The 23,201-nt window shown below is 40.4% G+C and overlaps 1 protein-coding gene across 2 annotated transcripts; it reads left to right on the top strand.

Moving 5' to 3' along the window:
- The first annotated feature begins 199 nt into the window (after positions 1–199).
- On the top strand, positions 200–22,410 carry golga4 (golgin A4). Of its 2 annotated transcripts, XM_083897918.1 has the most exons (25): positions 200–371; positions 2,019–2,093; positions 4,036–4,137; positions 6,353–6,421; positions 6,551–6,898; positions 7,035–7,082; positions 7,191–7,247; positions 7,328–7,426; positions 7,529–7,667; positions 7,803–7,993; positions 9,034–9,117; positions 9,443–9,590; positions 9,685–9,863; positions 10,775–10,873; positions 11,000–11,155; positions 11,466–15,235; positions 15,349–15,470; positions 15,825–15,955; positions 16,228–16,314; positions 17,676–17,696; positions 17,839–17,907; positions 18,249–18,324; positions 20,535–20,626; positions 21,472–21,558; positions 21,712–22,410. In XM_083897918.1, the coding sequence occupies exons 1-25, from the start codon at positions 291–293 to the stop codon at positions 21,724–21,726; spliced, it is 6,345 nt and encodes a 2,114-aa protein (XP_083754044.1). In that variant the 5' UTR covers positions 200–290; the 3' UTR covers positions 21,727–22,410. The 2 variants fall into 2 exon arrangements, with proteins under 2 accessions (XP_083754044.1, XP_083754045.1); XM_083897919.1 differs by lacking the exon at positions 4,036–4,137.
- The last annotated feature ends 791 nt before the right edge of the window (positions 22,411–23,201 follow it).

Raw genomic sequence — 23,201 nt, 5'->3', positions numbered from 1 at the left:
CAAAGCCATTAAAACCGTGGCAGCGGAGAAACATGTTATAAAGCGCTTTCCCCCACGAGTGTCGCTGTCGCTAATTTAGCCTGGACTGGCCCTTTAACGATGACGTTTCAGGTTTGCTCCACGTTGGCCGCACATGCGCAGAGCGAGCGGCCACCTGCTGGAGATCAGAGGCGAACAAGGAAGTCTAGGCACTGTGAGGATTGAATGTCAGGCGAAAACGAAAACAGGACACGTCTCTGCCGGATTGTAGTCATCTGCCCGTCAGCTCTCACCTACGTCGGCGAGACACGATGTTTAAAAAACTGAAACAGAAGATAAACGAGGAGCAGTCGCCTCAGAGGAATGCGCAATCACCGCAGCAGCAGGCCCAGGTTGGTTGTAGAGTGTTGCTAACAGGCTAAGCTAACATCTGTTTACATGAATGAGGCAGCTCGAGTTGAGACAGCTGTCGTGTCGCCGAGTAGGTCATGTATCTAAAATGATAATCTGTTCATATCGCACTGACTCGTGAAGCTGACAACGTTCCCCGACTTGTTTCGCCAGTTCACCCTCGTGTTGTGTAAACATTAGCGCCGTACGCTAAGTCAGTTAGCTGTTAGCAGCTAGTAAAGTGCGTTCATGAAAACTTGTTACTGGTAAATCTAGTTGTCCCAGGCAGACCAGTATCAAACCAAAACAAGGAAGAACAGTCAACCGCGATCGTCTCTGCAGCCAAAACACTTGTCAGAGGGCTTCAGTGGACCTCAGATATTATGGGCGTGTCTGTTCAGGGGTATGGCATACGCTGCACGTAGATAGATAGATAGATACATCACTGGAGACGTTTAATTGATTGTTTTTGGTTTTACACCACTGAGTGCCCTGCAGTACTGTTGGTACACAAGTCTGCTCATTCGTATGAAGTCAAAACTGCTCCATCTGCTCAAAGATTGTAGGTCAACCTGTTGAAAACCTGTATGAATCACCCTTCCACAAAATAACATTGAGACTGTCTAAGAACATTGCCTCTGACCCCTAACCATGTCCTGAACCATGAATACAGACTATTACCATGAAGTCAGACTTTCAGTGTTCCACAGTTTAATAAGGTCAAAGTGAAAAACCCCAGTCAATCTTGAAACTAAATATTGAACGTTAAGGAGCATTAAACACCACCTTCTGCTCATCTCATCTTGGGTGAGTGTTTGCAAACTAAGCTGCTGTGATGTCAAATGAAGACAAATATTGTTCTGAAAGTGTTATTGTATTATATGTCATTGACAGGGACGTTGCAAATACTAATTGTTCCATCTTATAACCAATGATTGTGTCGTAGTTGTCCACAGCAACAAACAATTAAATGAATCTGTCCAATATTTTCTCAATTAGTAAATAATTGTATAGAATGTTGACTGGTGTTTCACAATCTTCAAAGTGAAAATGTCTTCTAAAATCAAAGATGTTGTGTTTACTGTCACAGGGAATAGTAAAGAAACCAGAAAATATTAAGAAGCTGATAACACAGAATTCGATCACATCGATCAAATGTTTTAAAACAAATATCAGCAATACTGCAATGATTCTCACAGAAACATACATGATTTGTTGACATCAAGCAGTGATTATAGTAATAACCCAAACAATAAGGGCCAGTAACAGAATATTTTTAAGTTATGACATAACTTTTGTGCACCGCATGTGTTTTCCTGCATTTTTTGTCTATTTGCCTATTGAGTTGCCCGTTGCCTGACCGTAAACATATGGACCTAACTTCAGTTTGTTACTTAAAGGTTGTTTCTGTTTGCAGTCCTGGACACACAGTGTCTTGCTGTTAGTCAAACACGTTCAAAGGTGAAAACTTTCAAACAGTGGGGTACAAGGTTGTTTGTAATGATGAGTTAGTTCAAACCAAGAACCTATACGTTTTTCAGTGTATAATATCCTGAAACCTGCTGAAATAAAACAGAAGAGCTTCATTATGACTGTGTGCACAGTTTATTTTATGTATCATACTTAGATATACTTATTTATTCAAACAGGGCTCTGGTGATCGTCGCAGCAGTCAGACTCCCCCATTTCCTCATGATGGTTCACCCACTCCCAGTGACAGAGAGGTGAGCATGCTGTCCGCCTGTGCTGATGATGTATGCTTATAACATATTTTACACATAGCTTCAGCCTGCAGAGATGTCGTGTCCTCCCCCAGCTTCTGTTCTTTTCTGACAGTGCAGTGATGTTTCCGTCAGTCCTATGCTATGCTTAATGTTCTCCCAATAACATGCCAGCGCTTTTTGATTGATGTGTCAAGTGAAAAGAAAGCGACTTAAGTATTTTCCTTCTTTAAAGAGTGAAAAATATTGTGTTCCTTCTCACAGATTTTACTGTAGTAAAAGACCGATATTATTATTTGCATTTATTCACCAATCACGTTCACTCAGTTGTAGGTGTTCCATTATTGTGATCTATTTTTATAATATTTAATGATGTTATCTTTATTGAAGCATTTTACCACAGGGGAATGAAATCAAAATTTACACCACAATGCACCACAATGTATCACTGCACTGAATCCAAACATGATTTTACCATGGCTCATTTAACTACGCACACAAGTTATTTTTCACAGTTGTACCATAACTGCTCACCAAAAAGAGATTCTCATTTCGGAGCACTGGGAAGGACATTTCAGTGGTGGTGAGCAGACCATATTTCAGCATGTGTATGAATAATTGATGTATCCTCTTCCTCAGTTTTTTTTTTCTTCCTTCGGTGTGTTGTTGCACTGTGTTCCTATTGTGCATATGGACAAGTCTGTGGGAGATTTTCATTACAGAGAGCTATGTACTGCACACTGATGGTGTGGTGCTGACCATGACTGTAAGATGGTGGATGATGCAAAGCATGGGTAATAGAAATATTTTAAATGCAGTGCAAGGCCAGTTCATTTGTTGAGCCCATTGTCATACAAATAAGCCATTCAATACAGACATAATAGAAGGTCAGAGAAGCACACAAAAAATGTAGAGTGGAGGCACTTATAAAAATGTTACAAAAAAAAGTTTGAAGGACATGTAGACTTTTTAATAACAGTATTACAGTATTAACACTGAGCCAGGAGTGACAGAACTCTCTGGCATTCAGCAACATTCTGAATAGCTGTTGTTGCTGAATGCTCTTGTTTGTGAGATGCGGACAGCATTATAGTCCAGTCTTGAGGGTGCAAAGGTGTGCATCAGTTTGTCCAAAAGCTTGGATAAGGATGTTTACAGACTTGACTGTTTGATCTTCAGATAAAAAAACAGCTTAAACAAATATTTGTGAAGATTTCTACGTGGCAACTCTGCAGACCATTGGAGATGGTGTCTCTATTTGGTCACGTTTATATACTCAAGGAGGTTGACTTGAATATGTTAATCTCTGGCTAATGTGAGACAGGCATCAGGAGAAACTCTGGAGAGTTCATAGCAAGTGAATGGGAAAGTGTCCGGCTTCCTCCATGTTCAAGCCACACTCCACCCTCTCTGCTGGATCATCTGGAGATTCTCCTGCTCTTGCAAACATGTCTCGCCTCGACAAAATTTGGACCCAGATTTTTGGACCCAGAAAGTCGAAATTCCTTTGGAAACACATGTGTAGCTTTCACTTTGGCTCATTTGCCCTCAGATTTTCTTTCTTGTCATTGCAGCATCTTTTCTCACTTCACATAATCTTTAACACTTTGACACACTCTGATAATGATTTGGTCACTGGAGGCAGATTTAGCCACATTTTAAAAACACTAACAATATAACTCAATGCAGAGATGTCAAACTGTTAATCATATCACTGATGTTGATTGAGTGTTTCACTTTCTTGTTTTCCTCGCTATTTCATGTCGTCTCTCTCTCTCTCTCACTCTCTCACCACTCTGTCTTTTACTCCATCCATCTCAGTTCAGCTCTGGTTAGACACTCCCTTCAGCTCTATTTCACTCTCATGGTGTTGTTTTTCTCATTGCTCTCTGTGTTCCTCTCCTTTCCCCCACCCTCCGTCCCATTATTGCACTCACGGGGTCAGATGCTGGCTGGGATGATAGCAGAGCCCGCTTTTCTCTCTGAGTATACTATCTTTGCTCTGGACCATTCAAAACAACCCAAAACGGCCCAGGTAGCCAGTGTGGTGAGTTTGTCCTCACTTCCTGCCTCTCCCTCCTCCTCCTCCTCCTCTTCCTCCTGCTCCTCCTGCCCTGTGCCTTCCTCCCATCGTCGCGCCTGTGGGGTATCGTTAGACAACTGTGGCCCAAGTAGGGACCGCTTGTTCCCTGCTCTGACTCCTGTTTCCTTTGGATTTAGCAACAAGAAGGCATCTCATATTTAGGCTAACCCTGCATCTCATAAGGTTTACATTGTGGGAATAGAGGCTTTGTGTGCTTTTTGCCGTATGTTGGTTTATTATCTTACCTTTCAGTTGTTATTATCTGTCATAGAATTTAATGTTGCCTCCTTGTCTTGAGGTATCCTCCTTAGTTGCTTGCCTTATAGACCCTCAGTACCTTGTTATGTTGCCCAGTGGCCTTTGTCCCTTCTCCTCAGTCCCCACAAGTCTGTTTAGTTGGGGTGCTTTTGACTCCTCCAAGTAAACAAACAGAGCAGCGCAGATTCGCTTTGGTGAAGTTTAAAACTGCATGATGTGAGTTCATATTTGAAGGTAGCAAAAAAACTATTGTGATAGAAACAATACATTTTACTGGAAATGTGGCATTAGACTACTAAATTAGTGAAGAAATATCAAAGTTTAACATGCTCACATTCATTTTGCTAACACTTTGTACGTATGTTAATGTCTCATTTAATTCATTGTAAAGTGTTTGAATTAAATCAGCTAATTTTGTTTTCTTACTGCTTCATGTAATCCTTGTAATGTAGATATATTTTAATATTCTACATTTAAATACTGATTGGGTTTGTTTACCCCAAACTCTAATGCTATAATTCATCCACTGACGTGACTGTGTATTTCATATTCAGAGACAGTTTGTCATAAAAGAAATACCCCTGGAGCCAATGGTAAACTGTTAAACTTGCCAGTTTGAAAGAGAAGTGAATCAGTGCCTTGAATTGTCCTGTGATGCTCGATTACTTCTCGGTCTGATCAAATTGAATCTGTAGAATATGTGAAAGGTCAGTCTAAAACCCTTTCCCCAGCTTACATTGTATAATCTCCTTGTGTCAGTGGACATAATTGGATTGTGTGTTTCAGTGTGTTGTAGCTACCAATTGTGATAAACTTGTTGAATCCATCACAATGTCTCTGTCATTCTCCCTCTACATTGTATCAACATGTCCTAATACAGTGTTGATTGCTGAATACCATAATCATAATCATATTATTATTATTATTATTATTTGTTTCTGTTTTATATTGGATGTACAATCTTGTCCTACCTGTTTCGTTTGTCATTTGACCCAAAACTTAATTCAATAATTATTTTAACATGAGTTGTCCTCGTGCGGATTAAGTTTCAGTACAATCGAAACATTCCTAATTCCTGCCCATTCACTGACACCTGTTACTGTGTTGTAAGAGTTAGCAATAACATAATGCCTTTTGTCTGAATCAATATTTACCTGACCACATCAATATTACACCTTTCAATCATCTTTCCTTTATACTTGATGAGCTCAGTTCCCCCCCCCCCCCCCTCCTTGAACACTAATGTAGTCAAACAACTAAACGTGGTAGAATAACTTGCATTTGCACATTAGGTTTTAAAGCTTAAAATGCCTTGTTGGTAAAACAGAAGCCATACTTCTTTTAAAGAGCTGTTGTTAAGCCCAGAGGGAATGGTGATCACTGGTCCATTAAGAAAGTCTCCACAAGAAACGGGACATAAATGTTGAATGTTGTGCACAGTAATACAGAGGAAGGAGTTACTCGGGAGCTGGAAAAGGGAGGAGAACATTTGCTCACTCTGATTCTGCCTCTAACAAGTCACTTAAACCAACTAAGCTGCTCAATGTTCACTCACTTCAGATGATGTCTTTGTGCTCCTGTAATACAGCTGCAACTGCACTGACAAGCATCTTTTAAATCAAATACCGGCTCTTTGACTTGACTTTGTCTGTTTGTTCTGTCCTCATGGCTGTTCTGTAGTCTAGTCTTAACCCTTTTGTTTAATGTACAGTAGAGATGCCTTCTTTATGTGTATATAACCCCTCTGTTTTTTCCAAGTTGCATGAGGGTACCCATTGCCCCTGCATTGCTCCAAGCAATACTAATATTGCTCCCTCCAGAGTAATCAGGGAGAGCCACGCTGGGTGTGGATGACTAACTGGTCCAGGAGTAGTTCACTGGAATAGCTTTTCTTTCTCTGATTATGTCTTTTTATCTACAGGGTGCCTCTAAAGGACCATCCAGGTCACCCAGAGATAGCATCAATGGTGAAGGAAGTGCTTTTCCTCATGTACGTTTTTATTTTTTGTCCTGTCAATTTTTTCTTTATTTGTAAATGCTAAGATAATGTTTTAAATCATATTGCTCATGTTCTCAACTTCTATTTCTTTTCCATACAATATCTCAAACATCCTAACAGAGAGAGGAACCTCAGTCTTTTGCCCAGAAATTGCAGTTGAAAGTTCCCTCAATGGAGTCGCTGATTCGTGGAGGTGCCAGTCGGGCAGAAAATCTGTTCCGCTCTCCGTCTAAAGAGAACCTGGTCCGAAGCTCATCGCGCGAATCACTGAATCTTTCGGGAGACAACGAGTCTCAAGGCACACCCACATATGATCCGCCCTCAGATATTGAGAGTGAGGCTGAGGAGTCACCAGGAAGTGCCGAGGAGCCACCAGGGAGTGCTGAGGCCCTTTCCAAAGAACAGCTGTTGCACCGACTCCTTCAAGTAGAGAGGAGTCTGGGGAAGTATAGAGGGAAGTACTCGGAGGTGAGAGTTGCACAAAGACAATAAATATTGTGTGTAAATAGATAGCAATACAAATCTTAAAAAGGAATGACTACAACTTTATTATTGTCATTCACAATTTCTTTATTCTTCCCTCTCTGTTTCTCCTATTGAGCAGCTGGTTACTGCATATCGAACAGTGCAACGAGATAAAGAAAAAACACAGGTACATTTGCAAGTTGATTTGTACTTCTGAAGGAATTTTCTTCACCAATTATTTTGTTGAAGCATCCTAAATTGATCAGTTCTTCATTTCGTTTCTCCTTCTGCTCAGGTCATCCTCAGTCAGAGTCAAGACAAAGCTCTCCGCAGGATAGGGGAGCTGCGGGAGGTAAGAATATAATATTGTGAATATAGATCTGTCTTCCTTGAGGATTTAAGTTCTGCGTTAACACATTGAATGATCTCCAGGAACTGCAGATGGACCAGCAGGCCAAGAAACACCTACAGGAGGAGTTTGATGCTGCACTGGAGGAAAAGGACCAGATGATCAGTGTCCTTCATACACAGGTACGTGCACTGCCATGTGAATGATGGACTTCACTAAAATGTATGACAGATGCCATACACTTAAGTATTGAAAGTGATTTATTTTTTATCTTTACCCGTCAGGTTGCTCTGTTGAAGAAACGAGTCAAGGTGGTCCCTGGTGCTTTGCTACCTGAAGATGAGGTTACTCAGTCTGAGGATACTAACTCTGCCACACAGAGTCCTTCAAAGGTGCAAGGACTTGAACCAGAAGCCAGTGAGGGTGAGCTTTTTCTTTGTTACTGATTTTTAGTCGTGTGCAAATTCCCGATATTAGAGATATATATTAGAGATTTCTCTGGCATTTCTAAGATAATTCTGATACCTTTTATTTAGTGTAATGTATTGTTTTGAACAGGAGAGGGCAACAGCGATCCAACCAAACTCATGGAGGCTCTACAGAAGAGAGTGAAGAGGCAGGAAAACCTACTGCAGAAGTGTAAAGAGTTGATGCGCACACACAAGGAGCGCAGCACCCAGCTGGCAAGTGAGAATGAAACTCTGCACGAGCAGCTGCAGGAAAGACTGCAGGAACTGGAGAAGATGAAGGTAGTTCTGAGTTATAAGAGTTATTATAAGTGTTGACAGAGGTTATACTATAACATCAAGACAGCGTAATTCACACTGATCTGTAAAGTTTGGAAACTATCTGCTACATTATCACTTTTTAAATAAATTGTGGGGAAAGCTGAGCTGAGAATGTCTGAACAGTGTGTTTAGGCCAATTCATTTTGTGCGAGTCTTTGTGGTCCACTGATAATGTGACTCCATTATCTCAGTGACACAGTGAATTGCAGTGGTTCTCAGTGTCCAAACATCCAAATTCTCTTGACTGCACTCCAGGATGTCATGTCATGTCAGCGTGACATGACTGAGCCATTGTTTTCATTTATTTGAGAGCATTTAGCTGCAACGGAATGATTGCATGTTGGTGTTGTATGTAGCTGATGTTGTTGATGCAGCGGTATATAACAGATGTATGTTGTTGAAAAGATGGTGTGTATATTGATTGACTTGGTTTTATTTTATGCGTTGATGTTTTATGTTATATCTGCTCCCTGTTTGGGAAAAGGGAGTTTTCCGTGTCTGGAAAAGCAGAGGTTAACAGGCATTTAGCCCTCTTAAGCAGCATGAAGGCATCCTGGAAGTGCTGGGCTGGGCTGTGCTCATCCTCTGCCTCAGACAAATACCATAAAGCAAACCATCTGTCTGCAATTCATGTCCCGAGGCACACGGATTTTCCGGTAGAAGGAGTATTATGTCCTGTTTTATAAAGTTTTGAACTTCAACTGTTTGTCAAAAGGCCACATAGATGCTGAGCCTCTTGGGACATGTCAAGCAGACAACCAAGAAACATAGTCAGCCCAGCGTTTCCTGTTAAGTTACCGCTAGTTAAGCCATGGTGGCATAGAGACATAGCAACTACATGCCAGTCATGTTAAACTGGGCTGTAATTTTGGTGGCGCAGAATACATCTCATTTTGAAGTTATCTGTCAAAAGTGCATTCAGAATATGAGCCTTCTTGTCAGATACAGAAACAGCCCAGTGTAGTTGAGATTTTCATATGTATTCTGTTTGATGTCTGAAGGAACTGCACACAACTGAAAAGACAAAGTTGATCACTCAACTGCGTGATGCTAAGAACCTCATTGAACAGCTGGAGCAGGACAAGGTGGGTAAAGAGGCTTTAATACCTCAGTTATATTTTGATTGAAGGTCTTGCTGATTCAGTTGTATTTCAGATCTTGACATGTTTTTTTTAACTCTGCCACTGAGAAGAGTGAAATCTTAACGTTGAAGCCCCTTATATTTTCCTTAAACTTTAACCCCAGCTCTGTAGGGTGGACAGCAGTTAATTAGATTTCTGTGTGTCAAGAAGCACTTGAATGACACAGGGCTAGAGTATACATTTCAGGAATAGTAGTTGAATCAATCTATGGGCAAGCAAGTCAACTGTGAATTTGATGCTCATTTTGTTGTATGTTACTCGGTCACAGGGAATGGTCATTGCTGAGACAAAGCGCCAAATGCATGAGACACTGGAAATGAAAGAGGAGGAGATTGTACAGCTTCGCACCAGGCTCCAGCAGACAACTACCCAGAAAGAAGACTTACAGGAACAGAAAGAAAAAGCCGAGAAGTCAGGTGAGTGGAATACACTTTTGTTTCTGTTGAGGCAGAATGTGTTTCCTCGCTACCGTATGTTAATGATTGTATTGTTATACGTTTTTTTCTAAAGCATTTGAAGAACTCGAACGAGCGCTGGGTGTAGCTCAGAAGGCGGAGGAGGCCAAAAAGCAGCTGCAGGTTCAGCTGGAGGAGCAAATGAAGAACATTGAGATAGCCAGTGAGCAAGAGAGGAAGCTTTTGCAGCAGGAACTCACAAGAGTCAAACAGGAGGTGGTCGCTATCATGAAGGTCAGAGAGTGACCTCTGCACAATTACTTTCATTTTTGAAGAAGCGGTACATTCATGGGAGTATTACCCTGTGGGTTTGCTATTAGCTCTTTATCACAGCAGTCATTTTGATTTAAAGTGTTGGAAAAGCACAGATGTTCCATTTAGCTTCCCCAGTTCAAGGGCATATTCTGGCTCACTGTCACACTGCCCTGATTACTTGAACTGGACCAAGATGTTATTAATGTTATCAATACCACATGTGCTTTTCCACCAGTGTAAATATTGAAATGGCTGTTGTGGAAAAGCATCATTGTAAATGTTTCAACATAATATCAAAGCAACAAACTGTTTATCATTTAAATAAGATAAGATATAAGAAAGTCCTTCATTCGTCCCGCAGTGGGGAAATTTACAGCGTTGCAGCAGCAAGACAGTAATAAGATAAGGATAATAAATAATAACCATGCATTAACAAGAAAAGTACAATATTAAAAGATATTAACACTGAGACCATATAAAAAAGTAACTAGCGTTTTAGAATATAATTTATAGTGTACATAATAGATGATTTCCAGAATATATACAGTATGGACTAGATATTTACAGATAATATCTAGTCCATACTGTATATATTCTGGAAATCATATATTATCATATATAATATTATATAACCCATTTTATATATAATATTATTATATAGATATTATGTTTATATTGCATTTTTGCAAAAAGACAGTATATTGCTAATGGGATGAGGAGCCTGGTTATGTGTGGTCCTCTTGTGACTTTAAGTGAAGTGCAAGACTATTTCCGTTTCAAGTTTTATTGACTTTTGATGCACTTTGATATCTACAAAATATTGTATGCTGTAAAATTACCTTTGAGAACACAGACGCATTATGTGCATTATTATTATTGTTATTATTTAGAAATCATCAGAAGAAACATTTACAGCTATGGAAAAAGTCCACGGTGAAGCTCTGGCTACTAAAGAAGCCGAGCTGAGTGCCAGAGTGAGCGAAGCTGTGGTAGGTGCCAATTGCTTTCATTCATTTAATTGAACGCTACAAACGAGTGAATTGGAGGAAATGCAACAGATTTCAAATTGATTTTGATTTGATTCGTTATTGTGTTATTGTGATTATGCTATGTAGGAGAAATGCAAGGAGGAGTTTGCCCAGGTAGCCAAGGAGCAGGAACAGCAGGCTTCTCTTGCTCTGGAGGATGTAGAGTTACAGAAGACGGCTCTGAGGACTGAAGCTGATATTAAGGTTAAAGAGATACAGCTGGAGCTGGAAAGTGCACGGACTGTGAGTGTATTTTTCCTTTTTTCGTTTAATGTAACTGGAGCTGACAGAATGTTTTGATGTTCAAATATTTTCTCATTTTTGTGTTAATTGCATTTGAACAGTCTTATGTTTATGCTATTATTAACTGTGTTGTATAATACTATGATGCAACTTGAGGAAGGAATTCATTCAAAGTAAAATGTTTTAGAATTTAACAACCAACATATGGATGCTTCTCTTGACGCCATTAAAAGCCTTAATGGGTTTTTAACTGTCAAGTGACAAATGAGGTATACAATAATCTTTACAACCTGCATGTGTGTGATTGCAGAGGATACTGGAGCTTGAGAGCTCTCTGGAGAAGATCTCACAAGATGGATCGTCTCTGTCCCATGAACTTTCCAGTCAGCTGGATGAGCTTAACGATAAGCACCAAGAGCAAATCACTGCATTAGAGAAACGGCATCAGGAGCAGTTGGAAAAGAACAAGGATACCTTAACCCTGGACCACGATGCAGTTGTTGTGGAGCTCAAGGAAAAACAGAGAATTGAGGTAGAGATGCTTCTGAAGGACAAAGAGCTGCAGTTCCAAGCACATGTTGAAGACATGAACCAGAAAACGGTCGAGAAACTGGATGCAAAGCACGCAGAGTTGGAGGCTCTTTCATCTGAACTCTCTGATGCATTGGCAAGCAAACAGCTTCTGGAGGAGAAGTTAGTGGCAGCTGTAGACGCTCAAAATTTAGCTCAAAAGGAGCAGGAGGAGAAGGTTCAGGATCAAGCAGCAAAGCACAACATAGACCTCCTAAATATCAAAGAGGAGCACGAGCAGGCACTCGGAGGTATAGAGAAAACTCTGAAAGAGGAACTTAATGCGTTGAGCATTGTTCTGAGGGAAAAGGAAAAGGAAATTGAGGAACATATCCTTAGAGAAAAAACACTTCATGATGAATCACATTCCAGTTCGCAAGAAGTAAATGTTAAGGTTAAGGAACTAGAGCAGCTGCAGCAGAGTTTATCAGTGTCCCAGATAGACAGTGGGAGTCTGAAGGAGTCTAATGCCCAATTATCAGAAGACCTTGATCAATGTAAAAGACAATTGGCAGATTTGGAGCATCAGTTGGAAGTTGCAAAGAGTGATTGTCAAGAAAAAGGGAATTTGCTTCAAGTACTGGAGAACCAATTACAAGAGTCCAAAAAGGACCTCTCAGAGAAGGAACTGTCATTGACTGCAGATCTAAACGCTAAGCAGGAGGAACACGCAAAACTCAAGAAACAGCTGGATGAGGAAAAAGCTGCACATGAAAAGAAGATGAAAAAAATAACAGAGTTGGAAAACAAGCTTAAATCGCAGGAAAATAAAATGGAAAAGTTCAAGCAGAAGGCCAAAGAAATGCAGGAGAATTTTAAGAAAAAGCTCCACCAAAATGAAGAGAACGCGAAGAAGGAACTTGCAAAGAAGGAGGCAGAGCTTCAGCAGAAAGAGCAAAAAGTTCAAGAGAAAATTCTCGAGATGGCCCAAAAAAGCTCCCAAGGCCTCAGCACTGCAATGACAGATCTGCAAGCGAACCATAAAGGTGAAGTGGAGAAGCTACGTGACTCCCATAAGCATGACTGTGAGGAGCTGGAGCGTCAACTGAAGGAGAAGTTTGGACAGCAGGAAGAAGAAATAATGGATAAACACTCCCTTGTACTACAGGAGAAGGCACAGGAACTGGAGGACTTATCTCAGCAACTAGGCAGAAGCCGAGAGGAAAATGATCAAGCAATTAGTGAAACAAAGGATTTAAAGGAGGACCTGGCAATTCGAGAAACCACTGTGCAGAAGCTCCAAGAAGAACTTAATGAAGCAGCAGTTAAGATGGAAAGTTTGTCTCAGGGTGAAACACTGCTGAAAGAGCAAATTGAGTCTGTGGAGAGGAACCTAAAACAGGCTATGAATGAGAGAAATGCCCTCCAAGACAAGCTGAACACAGCAGAAGAAGAGAGCAGGGAGAAGTTAAAGACACTATCTGAGACGCTGGAGGAAACCGAGAAGCAGCTCAAAGGTCTGGAAGGTTCCAGATGTAAGGAAAGCGAGGACCTGCAGAATAAATTTGAGGAAACTGCTGGTCAACTACAAGCCAAGGAAGCAGAGCTCCAGCAGCAACTAAATATGATCAGCAACCAGATGGAGAGATGCTGTCAAGAGGTCCAGTCTAAAGTTGAGTGTGAATCTAATGAACTCTGTCACAGAGTTGAGTGTAGGCTAAATGAGCTGAAAGATAGACTGCTGTGTAGTCAGAAAAAGATAGGGCACCTCAAAAACACTATCCTTACTAAAGTAGATAGAGTTTGCACTTTAGAGGAGACTCTCTGCCAGCAAATGAAGGAGAACAAGAATCTATGCATTTCATTGGAAGAGATGACCGCTCAGGTAAATGCTCACATGGAGCATGTCAAGGCCTTAACACATGAGAAGGAGAATCTTTCTCTGTCTATCAATGAAAGAAATCAAACAATTGAGGAGCTGAGTGAAGCCAACAGAATCCTATCGGATAGTATGAAAACAAACGAGGAGCATATCCGTGGCTTGGAAAACATCACCAGTGACTTAAAAAATCAGCTAGAAAGTAGCATGAAGCAGAAGGAGGAAGCCATAAATCAGATGAAGCAGCAGTATGAAGAGGAGAGACAACAGGCTGCTGCGCAAATGAAGGAGACCATAGAGAGATTAGAGCAAGAGAGGAAGTCTGCGTTAGAACAGGAAGATGCTCTCAGGAACAGCTTTTCTGAGTATGAGAATAAAGCAGAGACAAAGTTCATCCAGAATGACACCACTATCACATCTCTGCAGAGCAGGCTTGAAGCGCTGGAGTCTGAGATCTCTGACAAGAAAGAAGCTCTGCAGAGCCTTACAGCAAGTATTGACAATCAGTCCATAAGCAAGTCCGAGATGGACCAAGTGTTGAGTGAGAAAGAGCAGAGACTCGGCAAACTCGCCTCCGAGCTGGAGAGTTGCATTGGCCAACTCAGAGAGCACCAGGAGCAGCTAGCCTTAAAGACAAAAGAGTGTGAACAACTCACAGCTGATCTGGAGCAGCAACACAGCATCAGGGAGAGTGAAAAAAGAGAGTTGGAGGAGCAGCTTCAGATGAAGTGCACACAGACTGTTAACGTTGAGCAGGAGATGGCGGAGAAATTACACTCATTTGAGGAAGACAACCAAAAGTGTAAACTGGAGCTGGAAAGACAAAGAGAGGAATTTGAGAAGATGAAAGATGAGATTATCAAGCGCAAGGAGGAGAGTCTGAAGGCAACTGAGGAGAACCTAGTCGCAGAGAGCGCTAGAAAAGTAGCGGAGCTAAAAAAGAAAGCTGAGCAGAAAATAGCTCAGATTAAAAAACAGCTGACCTCGCAGCTTGACGAAAAAGAGCAGATGATCAAGGCTCTTCGGATTAATTTGGAGGAAAACAAAAGCAGTGAAACATCCAGCACACAACACATAGAGGAATTAGGAGAGAGGACAAAATCCCTTGAGGAGGCTCTTGTTAAACAGAAAGAGGAGCACGAGAAACAGCTTGAGGAAATTCAGAGCAATGGGAAGCTTGAGAAAGAAAAGTCTTTAGAAGAACTGAAAACTGTGTATGAAGAGAAGCTGTCCTCACTTCAGGCGGAGGCAGCTCAACAAGGGGAGCTCAAAGAAGCTGAATCAGCACTGCATGAAATTGAGGCGAAGCTAAAAGAAGCAGAGGAGCAGAATCAAAACCTTGTTTCAGAAATAGAAAAGCTGAAAGAAGAAATGCGTGACAAGGAAGCCCAGCTTAATCATCATCAGGCAACGATTAATCAACTGAAAGTTGAATCTGAGATCAAGGTTGAATGCAGCAGCCTACAGCAAACCAAGAGCATGTTGGAAAACCACTCCCCCATGCAAGAAGTGGATGGCGATTCTCTGGAGTCTCTCAAGAACAAACTAAGCCAGGTGACAAGTGAGAAAGAAAAATTGCACAAGGACTTTACCAGGTTACAGAAAGACATCCGACTGCTGAGGAAGGAGCATGAACAGGATGCAGAGTACACAAAGAAAGAGTTGTTAGAGGAGAATGAGAAAAAGATGAAGTAAGTTTACGAAATCAAGAAAATAATCATGTTGAATAAAACAATGTGATCCTATATTTGTAGACAAAAGGTTTCATTATGGCATCCATGCTAACTGACTACATTTCCTCTAGATTGGAGCTGGAAGATCTGGAGATGAGGCACAATTCTACTATCAAGCAATTAATGAGAGAGTTCAACACACAAATGGCCTTAAAAGAGAGGGAGCTTGATACATCAGTTAAGGAAGCTATTGGTAAGGCAGAATAAAGTATTTCTCTATTCATTAAATACAAGTCACATGATTTATAGCGGTATTTTTAAAGGGTAAAAATCAGGGTGTGCATAATTCCCTTTGGCACATGTATTAATCACATTTACTTCCCATGAATGGAAAATCTGAGTAAAGATGACTGACTCATGCGCAACAATAGGGTGGACCTACATGGAAAGATGTAATATTGTATCTGAAGTACCATGTCTCCTTATTTCCTCCCATGTTTAACTTTTGTCGCGTTCCAGATCAGATGGAATGCGAGCGAGCGGTTTGGAAGATGAGTTTTGTTCTAAGTTGCTGACTCTGGCTCATTCCTCTTTCTCCTCAACACAGAAAAGGCTCAGAGTGTCGAAACGGAGCTCATCACTTGCCATCGGGAAGAAGCCAGTCAGCTCAAGAAGGTGATCACCCAGAAGGACGACGACTTGCACAGAACTGTTCAGAAATACGAACAGGTTATACAGGTATGGTTAAAGGAAAGGGTGCCTAAAATAAAATGTTTTACTATGAATTGATTAAACCCATCCTCCATTTTGAAGTTACCTTCCCTTATACTTGTCAGGAAAAACACAAACCCCTTAAAGGCATCAGCAGTCAGTGGCTGATATGAATCGCCTTAAGACATAATTAAAGGGGGAGGTCTGAAATAAGGCAAAACAAAGTTATGACACTGACAAGTAACGCAGGAAATGTATCGGCTGTTGTTTATTATTCCTGTTTTTTTTAACCTTTTAAGAGTCGAGAGGAGGAGATGGGAGACAGAGTGTGGCAGGTTCAGAAAGAACTAGAGGACTTGCAAACAAAGAGCCGTGGCACTTCTGAGGTACGAACTATGTGACTGACTGACCAGGTCATCAGACATCTGTGATTGGTGTTACTACTGCTTGATGTATTGGTGACATTTAACCCGTCACACAGATGTTTGAATTCAAACCTTGTGTAATCAAAATCCATTATATATGAGCCTGGACGTTTAGACTATACATACATATATATACATCAGTCACTTTGCAATGCATGAAGTACATGTGGCTGTATGAAATCACTTTTTTCAGTTCCCTTATGGGAGTCTGATGATGGAAGCATTACTGATTTTGAATGGCAGCCTAATCCCCGTGTATGTTAGTTTCTCTTGTGTGAAAGTTCACATCCAGCGTAATAGACTTAGCAGTTACCGGTTATCTGTTCCTTTTGTCTCATTTTGTTATTTAAGGATTTCATCTTAAAGTGGGGGGGGGGGGGACTATTTGCTTACATACTGTACTTAGCTCTGATCAGTGTCCCACACCAGTCATGTGGCTGCTCTCCAGGACACGGCGGATGCTGGGAAGCTAGTTTTACTCGCTCAGGAATGCTCTCTTCAGAAAACAGAGATTGTGAAGCTGCAGCCAGCCTTAGTCCCTGTTCTCAATTATCATCATGTGAGGTGATTCTCTGCCTTAGATTTATACTGCATTAATACTCACATTCAAGATGTGCATACTGGCAAGAGGCCATATTGGACAAACACTCTCCAGAGAAATGCCCTACCCAGGTGTTGAGGTGCCATGAGACGCCTGTATTGATTTTTCTACCTTTACACACATGTCCACACACAAAAAAATAATTCCGTTGCTGCATTTTTCCCCGGTGAGGTAATATTTTTTTTATGGTTGGATTGTAAGGGCTTATGCTGCAGGAGGCCTTTCCTTACTACGGGCCTCACAAACCATTCTTCATTTAGACAGTGGGTCAGTGTCTCTTCATAGACGGCATTTATTTTCCTCAAATCAAGTCCAGATTAGTCAGTGCAGAACACACGGGGCATGAACAGTCCTGTAGCCAAACTGTATGTCATTTAAAGACGAGGCATGTAATGTTCTACATTTTCATCTTTGTATTTATTTATTTAATTTAGCAAAACACTATTGAACAGGACTGACTTGCTTATTTGTTTGGAACTATTTTCAGTGGGGGATTAGTGTGCTGATGAGTTTTGTGTATGTGGAGCTAATCCAAACCATGTGGCTCATTGATATCTTTTAATAGTGAGGGAGGGCTAGGCTGTGTCATGTGTTTTTTGGTCTTATCATGGTGACTAAACAAAAAATATGAAGAATAAAACTGCATTTTATTATTGCCCTGATAGGACACTTGTATGTTATTCATTGTAACTCTTTCTTTCCTTCATTATTTCCGGCACAGCTGAGCCCAGAAGAATTGCAGGTAAGTTTGCTGATTCCACTCTCACAGGGTTCTATATTATAATGTTTAAAAAACCTATCACATGCATTATACATTGGCACACACTATTAGTACATTGCACGTCTTGGTCCACTTACCTTGAATTATCTGTCCACTACCTCAGGCTCAAGTTGCTGAGAAGACGTCCTTGCTGAGTGAGGCTCGCCTGAAGGAGCAGGGGTTTGTGGAGACGGTAAGTGTCAGGCTTTGTGCCCACTCTTTGCAGGGACAAGTGAACAGCAAATCTCAAGCGGTGTATTCCCAGGATTCTGTGGCCTACGGCAAAGGCAGCTACTGCTCTCCTGCTGTATCGACTTAATTACACAGCACATCTGTTTACATTTGGTTTAACCCTATAAACAATCGGGGCATCACCTCCCACAGTTTTTCTCACCAACAATCCCAAAGGATGGACAACAAACTGTTTATATCTCATGCAGCAATTTAAGCTAATGCAAATAATTAACCCAGTGGTGTCAAATTGCCTTTGTTTTATTGATAATATGTGCATGTTTGTGTGTTTCTCCACTGTAGATTCACTCTCTTGAGGACAAAATTAAGTGTTTCCACCGTAAAACTATCGTAACTCATCTGGGGAGCTCATTCAAAGGTAATGTTGGCACCATGAATCACTTAGTTCTGCTTTGGAGAACAATCAGCTCCATAAAGATACAGTATGTGCATACAATAGTGTTTGAACACAGTGCACTATCATAACAAACACAACACACACAATGCAGTAAAAGGTAGATTGCCCATTTTTATGGTAAACGTGTTGTTTAACATAGATGTGATTATGTTTTGTCAGTGTGTGGATTTTATAGTTGTTTTCCTAAGAGCCTTGCTTCTCTGTAAGATCAGCATCACATTATGGATCAGAGAGACCAGAGGTGCAGATCCTGAACATGTGTGGTGACATAAGAGACTCAATTTATGATGATAATATTATAATGATATGATATCAAAATTGACAAATTAAGCAAAATGGAATGTTTTTGGACAGAAACAAGATAAATACATTAGCAAAGCCATGAAATTCCTAACACAAAAAGTAAAAAACAACCCAAAACTATAGTGTGTAACTTGTCCGTTACATTCAAACCCTTGTCAAATTAGTTCACACGATTAAGCCTGTCAGCTCCACGTCTCTCTCTTTATAGTTCTCAGCATAGAGGTGTTGAGATCTTGTATCGCACTGCAACGTTCTCACGCTGCAGATAATAAGTGATTTATTCTATCCAAAGACGCATAGTGCTAGTAAAGTGAGACGGCTGCAAAACACAAATCGTCCAAGAAAAGTATCAGAAGTGAATTCTACGCCTCAAAAAAAAACACCGGTTGTTCAGCAATTTAATAATAAAAATGCTTCTTGCCGCTGTGTGCACACAAACGCATTTTCAGATGAAAGCGGTAGCATCCAAATAACGATGCCTCATTATTCAGAGGCAGAATAACAACATCAAACGTCTTCAAAAGTCATGGAATGGCAACTAAGAGCGAAGAAAGGAATAAAAAAAAAAAAAGAAATAATTAAAAGTAGTAAAAGCAATAAAAACACAGGGTGAAAAAAAAATTGGCCGACTAATGTGATTTTCGGCTTACTGGTTGAGCCGTGGTTTCTATCAGCTTTTATTTAATGTCAGAGTAAGAATTAGGGTTAGACATATAGCTCGCCATGTGGTTGAGATTAAGGTAAACCTCTCAATGCTATATCATTAAGTGAATAATAAATCGAACGTTGTTTGCGTGTGTATGTGAGATGGTATTTAGAGGGATTGAGTGACTTCTTCCCTGCAGTTGTGTAATAAAGAGAAGCTGCTGTCAGAAGCGGGGAGGGGGGGAGGCGGGGCAGAAGCCGTCCTCCCTGGATTTAATGGGTTTTGCAGATCGTGGTCGTAATGTTTCCCACACAAGACCCAGACTTCTCAAATCATCTGCATGCAGTGCACACACTGTATCCTCCACCCTAATGCCTCCTCTGTCCTGTCTTTCTCTTGGACCACTGCACTTTTCAGTGAAAGTGTCCCCCTTTTCATTCTGTTGAGCTGATTTAAGCCAGTCAGAACTGCGGTTTCAGGTAAAGGGCCAGTCAGAAGACTTATTTCATGACTGATTTAAACTTGAGATGACCTCCGCGTAGCACGAGGTCAGGAGGACAAAAGTTTGGAGGAGGATTCTTTTATGATGCATTGCTCCACAGGAGACTTGAAAGAGTATACACTTGTCCCCGCACCCTTTCCTGTCCTCTATGGTCTCTCTTTGAACATACAAGGACATTGGATGTCATCTGAATTATTATTCAAGATAAGAAGAGAAGAAGTGGGTCTTGTTCCATATTAAATACTTCATGTCTTTTTTTTTTTTTTTTTTTTAGTTGTAAAAGAGGAAGCTGCTCTGTCCACCACATATCATGTCATTCATATCTTTCAAAGGGGTGGTCGAGCTTCAGGGCTTAGAATTAAAATGTTACCGTTAATGCTTAGCCTCACCGCTGTTTCCTGTGCCTGAAGTTGGTGTTTAATTTGATCCTATACCTGTGTGGAAAGAGGTTGCTAACACAAACATGATGTTCTGGGTTGTCTCCATGTGGGAGACTGACTGGCTGAATGCTGGTTATAATTTATAACTAGAAGCCAAAAAAAATCATCCATGAAATCTCTTGTGATGTATTATTTCTTTCATGAATGGTCGCACAGAGTGTCCACGCATGTGTATTCTCATGACACACCAGTGTTTAATATGAAATATTATTTCAGTATGGCAGTCGATGTGTTATAATGTGACTGATAATTAAATGGAAGGTTTTGCTCGTCTTCACAGACTCTGTTGTCACTGACGCCTTCTCAGAACCTGCCGAGATGGAATACCTGAGGAAGGTGTTGTATGAATACATGATGGGACGGGAAACAAAAGTATGCTTTTTTCTTTTTCTTTTTATTATTTAATTGTTTGGTTCTGTTCTTGTTCTTGTTCATTTTGTTCAAATGTCAAACACTGGATGCCTGTTACAATCTGGTACAATCTGCAAACAGGAACTTAATTTTGGTCTTCATGTGTATATATGTATGTATGTATGTGTGTGTGTGTATGTATATATGTGTAAATATATATATATATATAAAAAACTAAAAGATGTCTTAGGATATGGGAGATTCATCGGCCCATCACATTTTTTTTAAGTGGAGAGGCTGAGACCATTTAGAAAGTCGTATAAAAGTCATGTTGTGTCCACTCGGCTTGGGTGAAAATTAACAGTGATCTCCGTAATTAACAGTGCTGTTGACATGGTCCTAAAGTCAGCATGATTTTCCCAGCTCCTCAGCGAACAGTTAGCCTTTATGGCTTCAGAGCAGACCTCCGTGTGGAGGATGTCCCCCCAGCCTGCCTGCCTGCTCGCACATGCATCTTGCATGACGCAGAATTGCCATTTAAAGACATGCTGGCCTTGTTTAGTGTTAGTTGAGTGGTTAGGTTTCCTTCACAGCAGCCCTGTTTCTGATTATCCCCTGCGTTTATGGGGAAATGCATGCTCCCTGGCAAATAGGCCTGGAGTTGATTATGCAGATGATGTTTTTTTCCTCTCTCTCTCTTTTTTTTTTGCCCTGTTGGGCTATAATTATCCCGGAACAAGTTTAATATAATTAGGTCTTTGTGTGGAACTGTAAAAGGTGTGTGTATGTGATGAGGAAGTTTACATTTAGTCAGTCGTGAAACGTTTTTATTCATTCATTAATGTGTTTATTGTCATCTTTTTCAGACAATGGCCAAAGTGATTACCTCCATGCTCAAGTTTCCTCCAGAACAAGCGCAGAAGGTTTTGGACAAAGAGGACACCAAACCAGCTGTAAGTATCTGTTTACACGCTGAAGATGAGCTTGTTTGCCGAAGTGTGGTTAATGAACTTCTTGTATCGTGTGGTTAAAATAATAAATATAAATAAAATTAAATGACTGTGAAAGTTCATTGTTCATTAAGTTATTGTCACATCTCTCCACAGCCTTGGTTACGATGAGTGTCCGGGTACTTATGGAGGAAAATGTGCTGCTGCTGCTGCTGAAGGGAAAGACTGACATGGATCAGATATAGTCCTTCTCTTTGCATTTTCTGTCATTTTATATGTGAGTGAGTGAGTAAATGTGTGTGTGTGTGTGTGTGTGTGTGTGTGTGTGTGTGTGTGTTGGGGTGTGTCTGTATGCATAGGAGCACATATTGGGGCACAAGTTGGCGTTGTGTGTGTGAGCTTTTGGGTGCAGTATTTATCACTACATTTAACGGTATTAGGGAAATATGAGAAAAATACCCGAAACACAAATCTTCCATGGATTCAGTTTTACGTTGTGGTTAAATTTGTTAATTTATATTTTTTAGATTAAGATTAATTAGTTTCTCCTTTTATTTTATGATGTGTTTATAATATGCATTGGCGCGTGCAATAAATGATATCAGTACCATGTATTGATGCTGATGGTCAGTTGATTAATAGGTTTTCCGTGTTGTGTTCTCGTCTGAATCGCTTCCTCTGTAAAACTGTTAATGACCCTTTAACTGTGCAGTCGCACCACATTAAGAAAACGGCCTCTGGACCTGCAACGCAGCTTTTCTATGCTTTATATTTTGTCACTGATACTGACATAGAAGCCCCAAAACACAAGAAAACTGTAAATTGTACTATAATGATTATGAGAACTGTACTTTAGGGCACTATATGACTTGCTATACATTTTCAGACTAACAAATTAAATCTTATTTACAGAACACCTTTTGTCACTCATTTATTTATTTTTTCTTTATCTCACGGGATCTGTAATGTTAAAATGTAATTATTTATCTCAGGCTAAGCCACAACCTTTGTTTGACCTTGTATATCTTTTTTTTCAACAGTTCAGTTTTCTCACGTGCTGGACAATGGTCATCCTCATTTTTTATGAGAATTGGAACTAGAGAAAGAATGGAAAGAACACAAACCTCTACCAAGGTTATGTGTTTCCTACAGTCTCTCCCTAACTTACATGTTTAATGTAAGATGAGGGACATAAATCTAATAATTTCTTCCCCAGGGACTGTCATCCAAAACCACCCTTTACTTTGAGTTAATGCTGCACACAAACAAGACGAATGCAGCCAAAAACATAACCTCTTGAGTGGATGTAATAAAATTAAGTATGTTCACACCTACATGTGACTTTTGCTCTTCAACAGTTGAGAAAACACGCCTGTGTGATTTACTGTATGATTAAGAAAACATTGCATAAGAAAAAACAAAAATACTAAATCCATCATTCATAATTATGGCCCTGATAAGGACACACTTTTTCTTTCTTTTTTAGATTGAAACAAAAACGTTCCACCTTTCAAAATATTTCAACCTCAGCCTCAACTAACAAAAACAACTGGAAAATTGGACGTATAAAAATGTTTAGGTCACAAATACAGAAGACATGAATACAACTGAATTCTGCTCATTCTGCCTGGAAAACGTTAGGTGGC

This window comes from Microchirus variegatus, assembly GCF_963457635.1.
Source record: "Microchirus variegatus genome assembly, chromosome: 11".
NCBI classification, from domain to species: domain Eukaryota; kingdom Metazoa; phylum Chordata; class Actinopteri; order Pleuronectiformes; family Soleidae; genus Microchirus; species Microchirus variegatus.
The sequence above is the reverse complement of the archived record's forward strand: the minus strand, read 5'-3'. Positions and strand labels throughout refer to the sequence as shown.

Bases quoted from the DNA above. Each gene is read 5' to 3' on its own strand.
- golga4 (XM_083897918.1), top strand. From the start codon at position 291: ATGTTTAAAAAACTGAAACAGAAGATAAACGAGGAGCAGTCGCCTCAG. The intron at 7,083-7,190 runs GTACATTTGCAA...CCTTCTGCTCAG, and splicing joins GAGATAAAGAAAAAACACAG to GTCATCCTCAGTCAGAGTCA. The intron at 17,697-17,838 runs GTAAGTTTGCTG...CCACTACCTCAG, and splicing joins TGAGCCCAGAAGAATTGCAG to GCTCAAGTTGCTGAGAAGAC.